Source organism: Symphodus melops (genome assembly GCF_947650265.1).
Source record: "Symphodus melops genome assembly, chromosome: 12".
Lineage (NCBI taxonomy): Eukaryota > Metazoa > Chordata > Actinopteri > Labriformes > Labridae > Symphodus > Symphodus melops.
The window spans coordinates 15,264,776-15,281,013 of NC_136702.1; the positions used below are offsets into that span (position 1 = coordinate 15,264,776).

The window sequence follows — 16,238 nt, forward strand, 5'->3', positions numbered from 1 at the left end:
GATGACAACCACTGAGCAGACTACTGTAAGGGATCTCCATGCCTTTCAGGAGACTTGCAACACACGTCTCATCCCACCCAGTGCACAAACTGTTTACCCTGTGGCCATCTGGCAGAGAGTATCAGTGTCAGTGCAAGAGCTTGCAGGCTGGAGGAAGTGTTTTACTGTCAGTTCTTTACACTACAAACCATCTAAGGCCTGCACTAAAGCACCTAAGGACAACTGTGGCTCAGTGGTAGAGTCAGTTGTCTCTTAGCCACAAGATTGGGGGTTCGATCCCCAGCTCCCGCAGCCACGTGTCCTTGGGCAAGACATTCACTGTAATGTGCTCCCACTGCTTCGTCGCAGCGTGTCAATGTGTATGAATAGTTTGGTTAGTTTATACTGGTTGACACCTCTGTTCGCAGTGTGTGAATGGGTAGGTGTAACCTGTGGTGTGAAAGAGCTTTGAGTAGTCAGAAGATTAGAAAAGGGCTACACGGTACAAACTCAATAGTTCATGCTCAATTCTATTTACCGGTACCTAATTAGAAATCATCTGCTTTTATCTTTTTGCCATTATTCACAAAATCTGCTACAAAATACTACAGTTATTTTTTTTTTCATATTTTTTTTATATGCCCACTAGAGGGATTAGCCATAATTGAATGAAGTTTACGTGCATGCTGTTATATGTTCTGTTATAGTTATAAAGGTTCTGTGGGAGGTAATATGAGACCGCCTTTATGTTTGCCCCAACACTTTTCCTATTAAAAATCTATTTACAGCAGACATCACTTGCTCCGTTTAATCTTTCATCATGATCTCTGCTCTTCGCTGGTGCTATACACTTTGTTTACTTTACTGATTCTACTTGGCAAACTACGGAAAAGGAACCTACTTCCCCAGTGACAGAGGTAGTTAAACAACGGTTTTATTGAACTACTAATGTGGTTTACCTTGCTATTCATATGTTTGAAATGTTTCTGTGACAGCCAAAACAATGTTTCGTGAAATAAAGTCTCTCATACTCTTTAGATTGCAAACATGAAACAAGTTGGTTACTCAACTTACTTCCCTGGCCCATCTTGTCCTTTTCTACCCCAATAATATCAAACTTCTACATAATTACTTATGTATTATTGCACACATCTTACCTCCTTCATGTATAGTTAGCTTCTGACAAGTTGCACGCTGTGTGTTTATGTTTAACTGCATAAGGGTTTGTTACCTGTGAAAGAATTTATAGGCCTTCCACCAGTAAAAAAACAAAACAAAAAACTAAGATTTGTTGACAAAGACGAAGTCATAAATAATGAAGTCATAAGTAATTTAGAATCTATCAGCGAAAGCGCTTGTGCAATGAGGATAAATGCACTGAACAGATGTCTCGATAATTGTCCTTTCACGTAGACCGCTGTTTGACCGCCACTGCTCCATTGCTTTTTCCAATATGTTTCATATTTGATATTGTTTTTCTTTTAGGAGCATCACACACATACAGATCTTTTCATGTACCCACATATTAATTTCTCCATCTCTGATCACAGCTGTGAGGGTGGGGTTGTCATATTATTAAGATAATCTTCCACGCAAAATAAGGAGGACAAGCATCCTCATTAGCAATGACTTTTTTCTCATAATTATATGTTTTTATCATGATTACATGTTTTTTTGTCGTGATCATATTATTGAAATATTTGTGTTCTTGCATACAGCCCCTTCAAGTAATATCCAAACATTTTGGAGGGTTTAAGTACATTTTTGAAAGTGGCTAATGTGTCTATTTCCAGTCAATAGTTTGCAGCAACATTGAGTCATTGAGTATAAGAACTCCATTTATCTGTGTGAGAAGCATAATAAACATTACCGACATCCTCCTAATTCTAACCTTGATAAGATTTTTTCCTTTGTATAGTCCAACAACTTTTGCTGAATTAACTGCATGGAATTTTATGTCCTGACAGTTTTGTATGTAGTTTTGTAGTTGAGATGTCAGTCAGTGGGCTGCTTTTGGTATGTAAGTACGTACGTATCATTTATGTATGTACGTATATATGTATGGGTACTGGTCTGTGTGAGTGAGAGATTAGACCAGGACTGTAGGCTCTCTGTATAGCATTGACAGACACAAACCAGCTGCCTGCATTCCTCTCTCCCTCTCTCTCTCTCTCTCTCTCTCTCTTTCTGGCAACTTTTTAAGGTTGATGTCCCCTCCCCCTATTCAGAAATGTCCCACACATTCTTCTGTAATGCTATATATATACTGACCTGTAAGTCTGAAACATAAACACATGAAAGAAAACAGGTAGGTCTGGCTTAATAAAGACACATTAAAACAATTGAGTAAGCTTTTTCCTTTGCGTCACTGAAAATGTTGCACCTTTTACAGCTTGTTATGTTTAACACAAATGACTTTTGTGATGTCATCTAACCTCAGTCAGTCAAAGATGAAAGACATCCTTTATTCCCCACAGTAAACCACATCCCCCTCGCACAATGTGTATGTATGCTTTCTCCGTTATTGTTGCCATGACTAAGTGGATGCTGGTTTCACATTAAAGGCATATTTTTTCTTTAACATTATCGAAGAGAACTGGGTTAAGAAGAAGAACTGGTGTAGAGCAATGCATTTCACAGGCAAAGGAGGACCGAAGGCTGGTGGGGCTAGCACTGCTAATGTTAGCCACACAACACAACCAATTTGACATTGTTTACCCGCTGACGCTGTGTTAATTGATTTGAGCAGAATTGTAATCTTTGTTGTAAATATATGAACGTTAGACTTGTTAATTAGATTACATTTTAATTAGTCTGTAACTGGTTTAATATGAGCCTCTACATACCTAGTTTTTACTTGATAGCACAAAAATCAAACCCTTCCACTCTCAATAGGCCTTTTTACTTTCACACTGTATTCACAACAGCATAATATTGTTAGTGTCCCATGGCATGGCACTGGCATGGTGGCATCTGAACCCTAGAGATTAAGGACATGTAAACATAAAGCAAGAGTTTCATTACATATTGCCACCGCCAACCCATAACCTCTGATCATGGATCAGGGGCGGAACTACTTTACCCTACCTTTCTGCCACCGTACATTGCAGATGAGGTATAACATGGGTAAAATATTTGCCTTGAACTGACAACATGTAAGTGCCAAGTGTCTCAAGTACACCTGCCCAGGCTGAATCTGTTCTCTTGAAAATAGAGTAGTTCTGTTTGGTAAAATAAAATACCACTACAAAAACTGCTGAACACATAAACTGTGACCAACTCAAATAACTTCCATTTTTATATACAATTTAGTCCATGTAGATTTCAGCAAGATCATGAACTGACAAGGTGGCTTAAAATATTTAGCTCACACCTGAAAAACACTTTACCGTGGTTAGACCAACTTGGCCAGCCAACGTCCTCTAAACCTTCTTCAAATTTAAAAACCTCCTAGACCAAACAAAAAATCTTGTGTTTTTCCACCTCTACTCCACATTCAAATAGTTACTCAGTTTTGGGTTTCACGCGAGCTGAAATGCTTGGTGGTCACACTTTTGGCTATCCTTGAACTGAGCAAGCACAGTCAAAGCCTTCAAAATCTTTATTTTTTTTATTTTTTTATCTTGGTCTACTGTAAATATACTTGATGTTTGTGTTACACTTTTTTTTTCTTGAGCAGATGTCCAGATGCATCAGACTGCAGTTAAAACACTGACTGACTGTCTGAAAACCACCTAGGCTGCACACATCTGCTTGACTAGAGCAGACATTATTTACATAAATACACAGACACACAAACAAATAGCTACAGTTAAAATGGTGAAGTGCAACCATTTGACCTGTTGTGGCCACTAACTGCTGCACTATAGACTGCAGGAAAGGAGGAGGTTAAGAGGGATTCGAACCAATTTTAAACACCATCAAATATTTTAACCATTTTTTTCTTTAAATTAAAATAAATTGTTTTAATGTTCATGTAAGCATTGAATGTTGCAGAACAATGTCAAAACAATTTGATAAGAGTTTACTCATCTGAACCCTAGAGATCCTCTCGTAACCTGCAGTTTGTCTTGGTTTTTCAAACATTTTCAGTCTGCTCTTTTTGTTACTTTCCTGTCTGCAAAAAAATGTTTTGATCAGTTTCACTGCACTCATATTGAATGTAATCACTGTTAGCAGCTATTCTTTTGTTCAAAGCTCTTTAAACGTGAAGCTCCCACTGCCTATATCCCGATACAAAAATGTGAATATATATACTTCCCGAATAAAAGACAGTTTTGCTCTAAAATACCTAAACATAATGAACAACAAGAATATTTATTGTAATTTGTTGCTGTGCTTGTAGTATCACAATTCATTACTTTTTAAATTGACTTTAAATTAGAATTGAAATCTAATAACAAGTCGGATTTAATGTAGAACATATTTGATGAGTATACCATAGCCGTTAGTCTTAACCTGGGCTTGCACCATCCGGGTGTGATTTTATTTTGCAGAATATGAACCAATTTCTATATGACAGCGCAGGCCTACCATAGAACATAAGGATTTGGGAAATTAAACGTTTTATTTATGCTTAAAAACTTCTGATTAATCCACTGGTTAATTTTGATCAAACGTGTCCTTTTTTTGAGAGGCCATTTGGGAACTTTTCTGACTTTTCCCTTTAGTTCGATTCTCCTTACAGCTCTCTCTACTCCTCTGTTCCCCCCTGCCCTTTTCAACTTCTCTGTTCTTCCTGTCCCTTCCCCCACCCCCCTTTTATCCAAACTGGGTGGAAACAAGCCAAATGCTGCAGGGCCACCAAAGGAACCTCCTACAACCTCACACAAGGTTGTCTATGGTTAGATCGATCATGCTGTCAATCCAGATTACTGTGGCTTTAGTTGTTGATGCTTTTATTCTCTCCATGATCACCAGTGGTTGCATCTGATTCTTTGCCATAAAACTCTTAAAATTGCATTTAAAACAACAACAAAGAAAAACAGCTACTTTCTGCGGTCGAATGGTTAAGAAAATTAAATTTTTGCTTTTTATATTTCGTGATTACTCAGTGTTAACATGTTCTGCCCACTGAGTGACTGCGTTTAGAGATTCGGTGTGGTAAGGGAGAGAGCTCAACCTCACAGCTGCTGTGTTTTTTTGTTCGTTGTGTTATACAGGGCAAATAAAAAGAAAAAAGTAGTATATTGTTCCGTAAGTAATAAGTGTAATACAGCATTCTTTAAGGCTATATGAAGTAAAGACCAATCAAGAACGATTCCTGTAGGAAAACAAACGCTGGGATAGGCTGAGACGTGGCTCGGTTTCAAGGCGCCCTGCGTGCTGTCGAAGGGTCTTGTGAATGGAGGGGGTGCCTGGAAACCGGTGGAATCTGCGCTGAGTAAGGAGAGCGAGCCTCTGGTCCTGCAGCCGCTCAGCATGTGAATCGACGCTCTATGTAAAGTCAAGTCGAAATCGATGGAAATATATAATTTCTTTGAGCTCACGATGTTTCTTGTTTGGCTCAGAAGAAACAACGCTTAAATCTTAGTCGCACGGAACATTCGGAGTTTGAATTCATTCGCGCAGATGGGATTTTAAGTTTTTTCCCCCAAACGGATTGGACGTGAGAGCGGACTGCTTGGAGTCACTTACAAAGACCATGAAGAAGTCATGACACAGCGAACGTTTAACTTGAAGTTATTTTCGTGAAAAAAAGACAAAAGACGATTAAGGTAACTCCAACTTGATGAACTGGGACTAAAAACCAAAGTTGAGACAGTTCGTGTAGTTTTTTGTGTGCGTTTTTCGGTCGTTTTCAACTCGCCCTACTTGGATCAAAGTTTTTCTTTCCCTCCCCCCTCCTCCTCCTCAACTATGGCGTCGGCCAGGTCCACCGCTGGCTCTGTGTTCCTGCGGATCATGTGGCTGCTGTGCGGGCTCTTGCCCTCAACCACTTCTGCTCAGCATTACAACAGCGAGAGTGGAATATCTGTCCCTGAACACGGGTTTTGCCAACCCATTTCCATTCCGCTTTGTACCGACATCGCTTACAACCAGACCATCATGCCGAACCTACTGGGCCACACGAACCAGGAGGACGCCGGACTAGAGGTACACCAGTTTTACCCCCTGGTAAAGGTCCAGTGCTCTGCCGACCTGAAGTTCTTCTTGTGCTCCATGTATGCTCCGGTCTGCACGGTGCTGGAGCAGGCCATACCCCCTTGTCGGTCGCTGTGTGAGCGTGCACGACAGGGATGTGAAGCCCTGATGAATAAATTTGGCTTCCAGTGGCCGGAGCGGCTTCGCTGTGAGGCTTTTCCTGTCCACGGAGCCGGTGAGATCTGCGTGGGTCAGAACACATCCGAACCCAGCGGCCCGGTCTCATCGTCTTCCCCTTACGCGCCCGACCCCGTGACCCTCCCCCCAAACATCGGCCGACCCAACCAGCGCCCGCCTCAGCACAACCAGTACCACCAGTTTTCCTGTCCTCTGCAGCTGGAGGTGCCTTCCTACCTGGGCTACCGTTTCATGGGTGTGAAAGACTGCGGGGCCCCATGTGAGCCCACTAAACCCACCGGGATCATGTATTTTAGAGAGGATGAAGTCAAATTTGGCCGATTGTGGGTTGGCATTTGGTCTATCTTGTGCTGTGTGAGCACACTATTCACGGTTCTGACCTATTTGGTGGACATGAGGCGGTTCAGATACCCCGAGAGGCCGATCATCTTCTTGTCCGGGTGTTACTTCATGGTTGCCGTAGCCTACGCTGCAGGGTTTTTCCTGGAGGATAAAGTTGTTTGCGTGGATAAATTCAAGGATGACGGATACAGGACTGTTGCTCAGGGTACTAAAAAGGAGGGCTGCACCATCCTCTTCATGGTGTTGTACTTTTTTGGTATGGCCAGCTCCATCTGGTGGGTCATTTTGTCCCTGACTTGGTTCCTCTCTGCCGGGATGAAATGGGGCCATGAGGCAATAGAAGCAAACTCCCAGTACTTTCACCTGGCAGCATGGGCCGTCCCAGCTATTAAAACCATCACCATCCTCGCAATGGGCCAAGTGGACGGCGACGTGCTTACCGGGGTTTGTTTTGTTGGAATTTTCAACGTAGACTCTCTCCGGGGCTTCGTACTGGCTCCGCTTTTTGTCTACCTGTTTATCGGTACTTCCTTCCTGCTCGCTGGCTTTGTGTCCCTCTTTCGCATCCGCACCATCATGAAGCACGACGGCACAAAGACGGAGAAGCTGGAGAAGTTGATGGTGCGCATAGGCGTGTTCAGTGTGCTCTACACGGTACCGGCCACCATAGTTATCGCGTGTTACTTCTACGAGCAGGCCTTCAGGGAGCACTGGGAGCGGACCTGGCACATGCAAACATGTAAGCGGTTTGCAGTTCCCTGTCCGGTTCACAACTTCGCCCCCATGACCCCGGACTTCACCGTTTTCATGATCAAATACCTTATGACGATGATAGTCGGCATCACGTCGGGCTTTTGGGTCTGGTCCGGGAAAACTCTTCAATCATGGCGGAGGTTCTACAAGCGCCTTAGCAACGGTAACCATGGAGAGACAACCGTCTAACGTTGAATTGATGAAAAAGTTACTGAGCAACGGAGTTTGGATAAAACAACCTTGTAAATGAGGTCTATAGCTTTCATTTTTAATATTATTTTGGACACTTTTTCCAGTTGGATTTTTATGTTTTCCTGTTGTGACAACAATTCTAGCTTTGGACTAACAACTACAGTTGTCCTTTTTTTGTTCGTCTTGGACTGGCTGCACTCCTGGCTTTTTCATTTGGGTTATGAACTGGTCTGAATGGCCATACTGGTCTCTGGACTGTAACCCAAAGCCGGGCTTTTAATGTTGATTTGTTACTTTTGATATGAAACTGCCTACACATAAACTTCAATATTACAATTTGAATGTACTTTATTCTACTTCTTGTAAGGACATTTGTGGATTGGGGGGGATGAGCAGTACAGATATCACAGCTGAAGAAAAGAAGAGGCTTGTTTTCGAAACGAGCCCATTTGACTCTTGATTTATAAGGGATGCCTAGAATATTCATTGAACTTTAAGTTACTATTCGTTCCTTTTTCTTTTTTTTTGCTAAATACTCATTCGTCAATAACTGTCCCAATTGCAGTAAACAATCGTGGCTCTTCTAATAGGGACTAATGCATCGCAGTGCAGCTGTTGTGCCAAGTTGATGCCCCAAAAATGATCTTACTGTTTTTAAAGGGTTTCAGAAGTTTGCAGACTGTTGAGTAGTCGCTCCTGTATAAAATGATCTCTCCAAAGGTTGATGAAGTTATGTTTTGGTTTGCACAGCCATCCTTAAGGTTATACATGTGATTGTTTGATTCACCACTTAGTGACCTGTTTTAAATAGTGAGACCACACACTCTCTCTCACTCACACACGGACCTATCTGCATTGAAGAACAACAGCTCATTGTTTGTCTCTGTGTGTGGTCTCCAAAATGTTGGATCCCTTATCAAAAAGACTTTGAAGCTTTTAAGACATCCACTGCACTGTTTCAAGGATCCTGAATAAATCCATATGGGATGGAAGTGGTTACACAGGACTTCAGATGTTATTCTATCCTATCCTTTAAAGAGATGACTGTACATGTTCAAGCCTGTATTCTACCCTTCAATTTCACTTTAAGCAGACTTGACATTTAAAGTGTAATTTTTCTGTTTCTGTAAACAGGATTTATGTTTTTGGTCCTTAAAAGTAAAACATCAGGAAGGAGTATAAAGGTCAAAACTGAGCGGTGCTATTCTTTCACTTAGAAAGTAGTGGAGAAACGCTATGCAGTGTAAATCAGAGGTGGAGTGCTTATTCTAGGACTGTAGCTTTAAATTGAAAACAGAACATTACAACAAAACATTTATCATGTGTGTAGGTACAATTGAACATCCCTATTAGGATATTGTCTTGAGTTGTCAAGGAGTATTATTGTTTAAAATAATTAGAAAACTTAAACTTATTTCTCAATAAAAACAGGTTTTACCATAATCCTATTACAGCATAGCTCCAAGGGTAAATGTCCGCCGGCTTGTTCTGAATGAACAGAAATTTGAGTAGTTTTGATGTATACAGTAACTCTAAAGTATACGGCCATTTAATTGAGAAAACACTACATTTAAAATATGTGGTTTATTTTCCATTTTTAATCCAGTGTTATTTTTTTTGATGTGCTGGTATTTTAAATGCGTTTGACATTTTCATTTCTCTATGCTGATTTTATAGGGGAAAACTTAGCAGTTAATGTTTTAAAGTTGAAGACAGCATCTGATTGGCTTGAGCCTTTTCATAAACTATTTTCTTTACCAACACCATAAGGACAAATGGAAACAGACTGTAACAATGGAAAACTCGTAACATGATGACCTTTTAAACCTGGTTTTAAAGTGGTCAACATACTTATATTGTAAAAAGCACACTATGCTCCAACCTTTATAGGAAACTGTCAGCACAATTTCTGTTTAAGGAATGTTACATTTTCCATGCAATCGTACTATGTAGCTCAAGCCCTGGTTATAACTAGTATGTAGGATTGTGTCTGGGTACAGGGGAATACTTCATTATCCAATGATTCATCTGTCATTCATTTTGTTTATTCCTAACACCATGGTGAAATCATCTTCCAGGAGCAGAGGACGACAAAACTACACTACCAGACTGATTTGTTTGACTTGTAAATTGGTTTCAGAAGGAATATGTGTGTGTGTTATTGGAACTTATGCAACCCACCAAGTAAACACAATCTGTTTTTAAGACATTTTGTATTTATGGGTATTCTCATTTTTGTCTCCTTTTAACCCTTTTTTATGAGATAAACCTGTTGTATGTGTACAGTTTTAATAAAAGCAATGCGGTTTGTAGTGTTTGGTTCTGTGATTTGTGTTTACAACCCCTAGTGTATATTGAGTTTGATAGTACATTTTCCAGAACCAGTAGTTGACAAAACAAGACCTATCAGTACACATTCAAAACAAGTAGTTATTCTTGTAGGGTGAGACTGTTTTGTCAAAATATAAGCTGTTGTGAAATAATATCAGTAAAGCTAATAGCAGGGCTCCCCTACACATTAGACATTGCAAAGAGTTTTTTTTTTGATGGACACTTGCACAAATTTGTCCCTCAATGCTTTCAATTACCACCTAACACTGATTGGAATGACGGTGAAAATACTTGACACATGACTAAAGACCCAGAGCACACAGACGTCATTGTGATGCTGGTCAGCAGGGCGCTTGACCAACAAGTAAACAACAGAAGTACGAAAAACCATTTAATGTGACTGATAATAACGTCAGACCCTCTATTGGCTTCACTATTCTGGATCTAAATATATGTGGAAAATTGTCCACAGGTTTGCTTCTTTCATCATTAAAGAACAAGCCATTTTTGTAATGATAAAATTGGCTTGTACTTCACTTTGATTTTGGTCTGTCCTGTATTTTTTGAAAGTTAATCACCTAAAACATTTTAGCTCTAAATAGAAAACCGTTACTTATTAGAATAGTTTAAGGTCATGCTCTTCATTTACTATTAAAGCTTAAACCTGATAAAGGTTGCACATATTCACATGTTTACAAAGAAAAAATACATACCATAATTTAAAAGTATTTGCTATACTGTATTTTTAGTCCACAAACATGTCTGTTGAAATCCCACTGTAGATGAATGTTGTGAATTCATTTTTTATACTGCACTGCCCTCTGCAGGTATAGTACACACATTGTACAATTGTACACTTAAATACTAAGAAAGGAAAAGACTGAGAACAGGAAGGATGATGTCATCTTTTCCTAGTTTATCTAATGAAGTAAAAACACAGCGTTAAAAGAGGTTCAAGAGGGTTTTTTTTTTAATAAATAAGTCTTGTGTCTTTGAGACTATTGATATGACATTCACTATATTATACAAGCATGGCAAATGCTTGTATAATATACAAACAAAATAGTACTCTGGTTGACCTCAGATCACTTTTGAATACGTAGCTTTCACGAATGAACCATAGAAGTTATGTATGCAGCATCACATGCTATAATAAATGTAGACCGTGTGGCGACTTTTAATTGAGTGTTTTATAAATTAACCCAGTAAGCAGTATTCACTTTAACTAGGATTAAGTGTTTCCCATCTTTGGGATAGGAAAAGCAGCTTTACTTATTATTATTTCTGACATCCTAGATTTTTACATTACATGCAAAAAAAAAATAAAATTTAAACCGACCAAATTCTGATGTAAAAACATCAGAATTTGGTCGGTTTATTTATTTTTTTTAGATTTAGTGCCTTAAAAACCTTGGTTGTCACTTGATTTTTGTACTTTTACATTGAGCCCCACAGCAGTGTTTTATATAGCTAAAAGCAAACTCTAAGTACAGTTTTAGATCCTAAAAGAAAAAGATACAATCCCCAAACAGTCTTTCAGTTATTCAATTCTTTATTCTAAAAGTAAAAGCATAAAAGTATTGTAACATGTCAGTAAGCTCTAGTCAAAATCTCTTTAGTGCTATTTATGTTTACTATGATGTAAAATACAAAATATTTTAGGGCTTGGTGGTAGACTTGAAATGTTGGTGGATTCATCCAGTCTTCTTTGTCCAAATGTAGATGTATCTGTTGGCAAGAAATCGCCCCAAATTGCATAACCAGATGCATGTGAATGTAACCTACATGAATGAAATTAGTTAATAATGATGGGCACTCAACATTGCTTCCTCGACCACCAATGTGTGAATGGAGGAATGCAACATGCTAATGCTTTTTTTGAAAACTATAAAAGTGCCATGATAGTCCAGACCATTTACATTTGTAATAGGCCTATATTGTAATGTCGGCCGAGTTAACCAAACAAAAGACTATGATTTAACTGTTTAGATCTTCATCAAAGCAAAAAATGTTCAAAAAGCCTACCAGACAATGATAGCAAGTACAAGTGATTACAAAAACCTGTGGTTTGGTTTGTCTTGAAGTATAAACATTATGTGGAGGGTGAGCGCAAATCTCAGATTAACAGCACCATCTTGTGGCCTTTCTTTGGAAGAGGGAGTTAATCAGCTGGTGTTCTTCTTCAACATAAATGGATTAATAGATTAATTCTTCATTTATGATCTTTATTTGTGTTTTTTTTGTCTCGGAATATGGATAATTTTGAATATAAGTGTTCAATTGACCTAAATAAATTTCAAAAAAAGTTTTGTTTGTTTATGTGCATTATCAAAAGTAAACATCATCATCATCAGCATCATCATCTCCATAACACATAAAAAGCTGCTGCAGATTGCCAAGTGATAGATCCAATATGAAAATTAATTAATTTGAACAAAAACCAATTCACCTTTCAACCAAAATAAATTCGGAGACAACAGAAAATAAGTTGTTTAAAAAGTTTCATAGTTTCTTTGTCAATGTCAATAATGTTTAAAATCTTTTTTAAAAGTTAAAGTAAATCACTGCTTCTGATCAACTTTAGGTGATTGTTCAGTTTGTGTAATACCAAATACTGACCATACGCTATATTAAGATATTGACTTTTATTTGTATTTAAAGTTCAGTTTTTAAGACCGTTAACTTTTCGTCACAAAAAAATATGAAAAAATGTAAAAATTACACAAGATACTTCTGTTTTTAAAACACAATAATGTTAGCAGTTGCTTCTGTCGCCATCTTTAGAAAAACGTATGTGTTCTGTTCCTGCCTTTTACTGTTACTAACTCTCTTTTTAAATAGGCTACTTTACCATTTTAGCAGCTGCGTCTGTCACAATGTGCTCACATATCAAAATGAATCTTCTCTACTCTAAATATGAGTCAACATCTTGTACTGTAGCTATAAAGTTTTGTAAGAATCATTGCAATCTTTGATTCATTTTAGCCCAAAGAGCCCCTTACAATCTGTTCAACATAAAACATACATAAACATAAAAGAACTGTATACCAACTTTATTTAAATTATAATAATGAACTATTTAAAAACAATATTATCAAAAACAATGTATTTCTTCATACATTTTCAATATCTATTAAACAAAAATCCTTTGCAAGATTCTTTAATCTTCGGTAGCTTGAAACCATACATAAATGGTGTGACAATTGGTTGACAGAGGAGGAGATACACAGATAACACAACGCGTACATTATTTGGGAAATCTATCGCAATAAACCGAGATTCAACAAAGTGAAAAAGTGTGCCAAGAAACATGTTTGACAGTGAGATTATCTGAGGTGTGCAGGTATTTAGAGCTTTTTGCTTGTTTTCTTTAGAGGTATGCAGACACACAACTAAAATCTTCATATAGGAAACTGAAATCAGACTAAATGGGATGACAACAGTTAGAAAGGCAAAAAACAGGTCAGATATGCTGTTAAATACTGAAACAGAGCATGCCTGCTTAATTATTAAGTGGTAGTCACAAAACACTTTGTTAATGTCATTCCCACAAAATTTCAAACGGAAGGTGAATGAAAATGTGAAAATCAAATTAAAAAAGCAATACATCCATATAACAAGAATGATCAAAAACACTCTGTCAGTGTTCATAATCACATTGTAACGTAGAGGAAAGCAGATAGCAACATATCTATCATAGGCCATGGCTGCCAAATTGCAAAACTCAACAGCTGCACATATGTAAATGTAAGACATTTGCAGAAAACACCACGGCAGGGTTACTTCATGTGTATCTGATAACATCTGTGAGAGCATGAGAGGGTACAATGATGTACTGCCAGCTATTTCATTCGCAAATAAATTACATAGAAATATATACATCGGCTCATGCAATTTTCGGTCTACATATATAACAACAATAAGAACTGTGTTAGCTGCACATATGGAGATGTACCACAACAGCATGATGCTGAAATACAGGTATTTTAACTCTCCAATGTTACCATAGGCAGTGAGCACAAAAGACCGAATCTCAGTGGAGTTCTCCATCTCTTTCTGGTTTGATACAACTGCTCAAAGACGAAACAAAGAAGTTAGTAACAAAACCAATTCAGTAAAAGGATTAATTATTATTCTGGATCTATCTACTGTTGTTGTGTTTTTTTTAACTGCATTTAAGTTCTTTTTAAATCTTGATGGTCAACTGGTACACAAATGAAGATGTTGTTTCTCGGCTACTAATAAAAAAAAAAAAAATCAGCAATACAAAAACAAAGAACAACAAAGAAACCCAAGATTGTAATTTCAGTTTCACGCGGTTTAAGAAGTTGAACGTTTTTTCCCAATCTTAAAGATTAGATCAGTGCAAACCAGTGTGTAACAACAGGTTAACAAGTGTGCTTTTTGGTAAGAAAAAAAGAAGCACAATGGTTAGTGAGAAAATGCCAAGTTGTGGATATTGGTTATTAGACATTAATCATACAAGGCACACAGATTATTATTTACAATTAAATCATATGATCCAAAAACACTGGTGTCACACCTATAAGAAAAAAGGTGGCTGTTCATACCAACTGACGCACTAATGCCATGGCTTCCCTGAATTTTATAGCCCCATCTCCAATCCCTGAAGGCTAATGGCTAAACCCTTCTGGATTTGACATTATGCATTTAAAGTTTGAGTATGATTGAACTTGAGTGTACCAAATGGAATAGAAAAGGAGAATTGGGATTCCAACTGTCAGCATCAGACTGTGGTATATGGATTACAACAAGCATTATCACTCATTGTCATTATTTTCTTTCAAGTTAAGAGACCATCTTTTCTACATTATACTGTATAACTTTTCCACAATTGTTCCAGCCCGATACTAAAAATATCTGATATTTTGTGCACTTTAGTATCAAAAGTATGTACAAGAAAGAAACACGTTTTACATAATCTTACATTTATTTAGACTTTTAACACTGGTACTTAAATGCAACATTTTTAATCCAATAAAATGACAATTCATTTGAGCGATTGTGAGATGTTCTTTAAATAATGACAAAGCCCTGCACTTTTGTGACTAGGGTGCTATAATTTCTGTGACTAATTAAAAGCTTACATGTTCCAGAATGATGTTTCACAAACCTTTTCCAATCAAACTGTGACCATGAGAACATTTTATAATATATATAAAAAGTCAAAGAAACTCTTGCTGATATCAGAATAAATCTACTCCTTTATATATATATATATATATATATATATATATATATATATATATAGGGATAAATTAAAAGGCTTAAACATATAAGAGGGGATAGATTAAAAGGGTAAAAGCAATAGCATTAATGAAGCAAGATTTATAAATGAACGTCAGCCTTTAGCCGGTAGGCCGCGAGAAACTGATGAATGAACAGATCACTTTCCCGACTCCAACTGGTCCAGAATGCAGCAGCTAGCTACCAACCATCCCGTGACCTTGGATCCTCAGGTAGCTCCCTTCTGGTCACTCCAAAGTTAAAACTCAAATCTAAAGGAGACTGAGCCTTTGCAATCAGGGCCCTTGACTTTGTAACTACCTGAGGAGATTTTAAGATTTAAGACTTCACAGACTTCTTGAACTTTGATTGCCTATGAATTATTGGCGAATTTAATTTACGTAAGTTTGAGCGGCAGTCGACGGCGGGGGCCTCGGCGACCCGATCCCCAGACGCAGCTTCTGGCGTTTCAGACGTGGAATGTCACCTCACAAGGGGGGAAGGAGCCTGAGCTTGTGCAGGAGGTTGAGAGGTACCGGCTAGATATAGTCAGGCTCACGTCCACGCACTGCTTGGGCTCTGGAACCCAGCTCCTCGAGAGGGGCTGGACTCTCTACTTCTCTGGAGTTGCCAACGGTGAGAGGCGGCGGGCTGGTGTGGGCTTGCTCATAGCCCCACAGCTCAGCCGCCAGGTGTTGGAGTTCACCCCAGTGAATGAGAGGTTTGCGTCCCTACGCCTTCGGGTAGGCGACAGGTCTCTCACGGTCGTCTCGGCCTATGGCACGAACGTCAGTGCGGAGTACTCAGCCTTCTTGGAGTCCCCGGGAGGGGTGCTGGACAGTGCTCCGACTGGGGACTCCATTGTTCTACTGGCGGACTTCAATGCTCAAGTGGGAAACGACAGTGAGATCTGGAGTGGGGTGATTGGGATGAACGGCCTCCCTGATCTGAACCAGAGTAGTGTTCCGTTATTGGACTTCTGTGCTAGTCACAGTTTGTCAATAAGCACAGGGATGTCCATAAGTGCATGTGGCACCAGGACTCCCTAGGCCGGAGGTCGATGATAGACTTTGTGGTCATCTGACCTCCGGCCGTGTGTCTCGGACACTCGG

The 16,238-nt window shown here is 38.8% G+C and overlaps 2 protein-coding genes across 2 annotated transcripts; one reads left to right on the forward strand and one right to left on the reverse strand.

The window, feature by feature from the left end:
* The first annotated feature begins 5,256 nt into the window (after nt 1–5,256).
* LOC306833105 (frizzled-7-like) lies at nt 5,257–9,860 on the forward strand. Its single transcript, XM_079358186.1, has one exon. The coding sequence runs from the start codon at nt 5,839–5,841 to the stop codon at nt 7,543–7,545; it is 1,707 nt and encodes a 568-aa protein (XP_079214312.1). The 5' UTR covers nt 5,257–5,838; the 3' UTR covers nt 7,546–9,860.
* A 3,142-nt stretch (nt 9,861–13,002) lies between these two features.
* Nucleotides 13,003–14,207, reverse strand: LOC306832905 (olfactory receptor 5G9-like; the record flags this gene model as incomplete). The annotated part of the gene is made up of 1 exon (XM_079357925.1): nt 13,003–14,207. Exon 1 carries the CDS (start codon nt 13,927–13,929, stop codon nt 13,003–13,005), a length of 927 nt encoding a protein of 308 aa, XP_079214051.1. The 5' UTR covers nt 13,930–14,207.
* Nucleotides 14,208–16,238: the final 2,031 nt, after the last annotated feature.

Coding starts and splice junctions, on each gene's coding strand:
- LOC306833105 (XM_079358186.1), top strand. CDS start 5,839: ATGGCGTCGGCCAGGTCCACCGCTGGCTCTGTGTTCCTGCGGATCATG.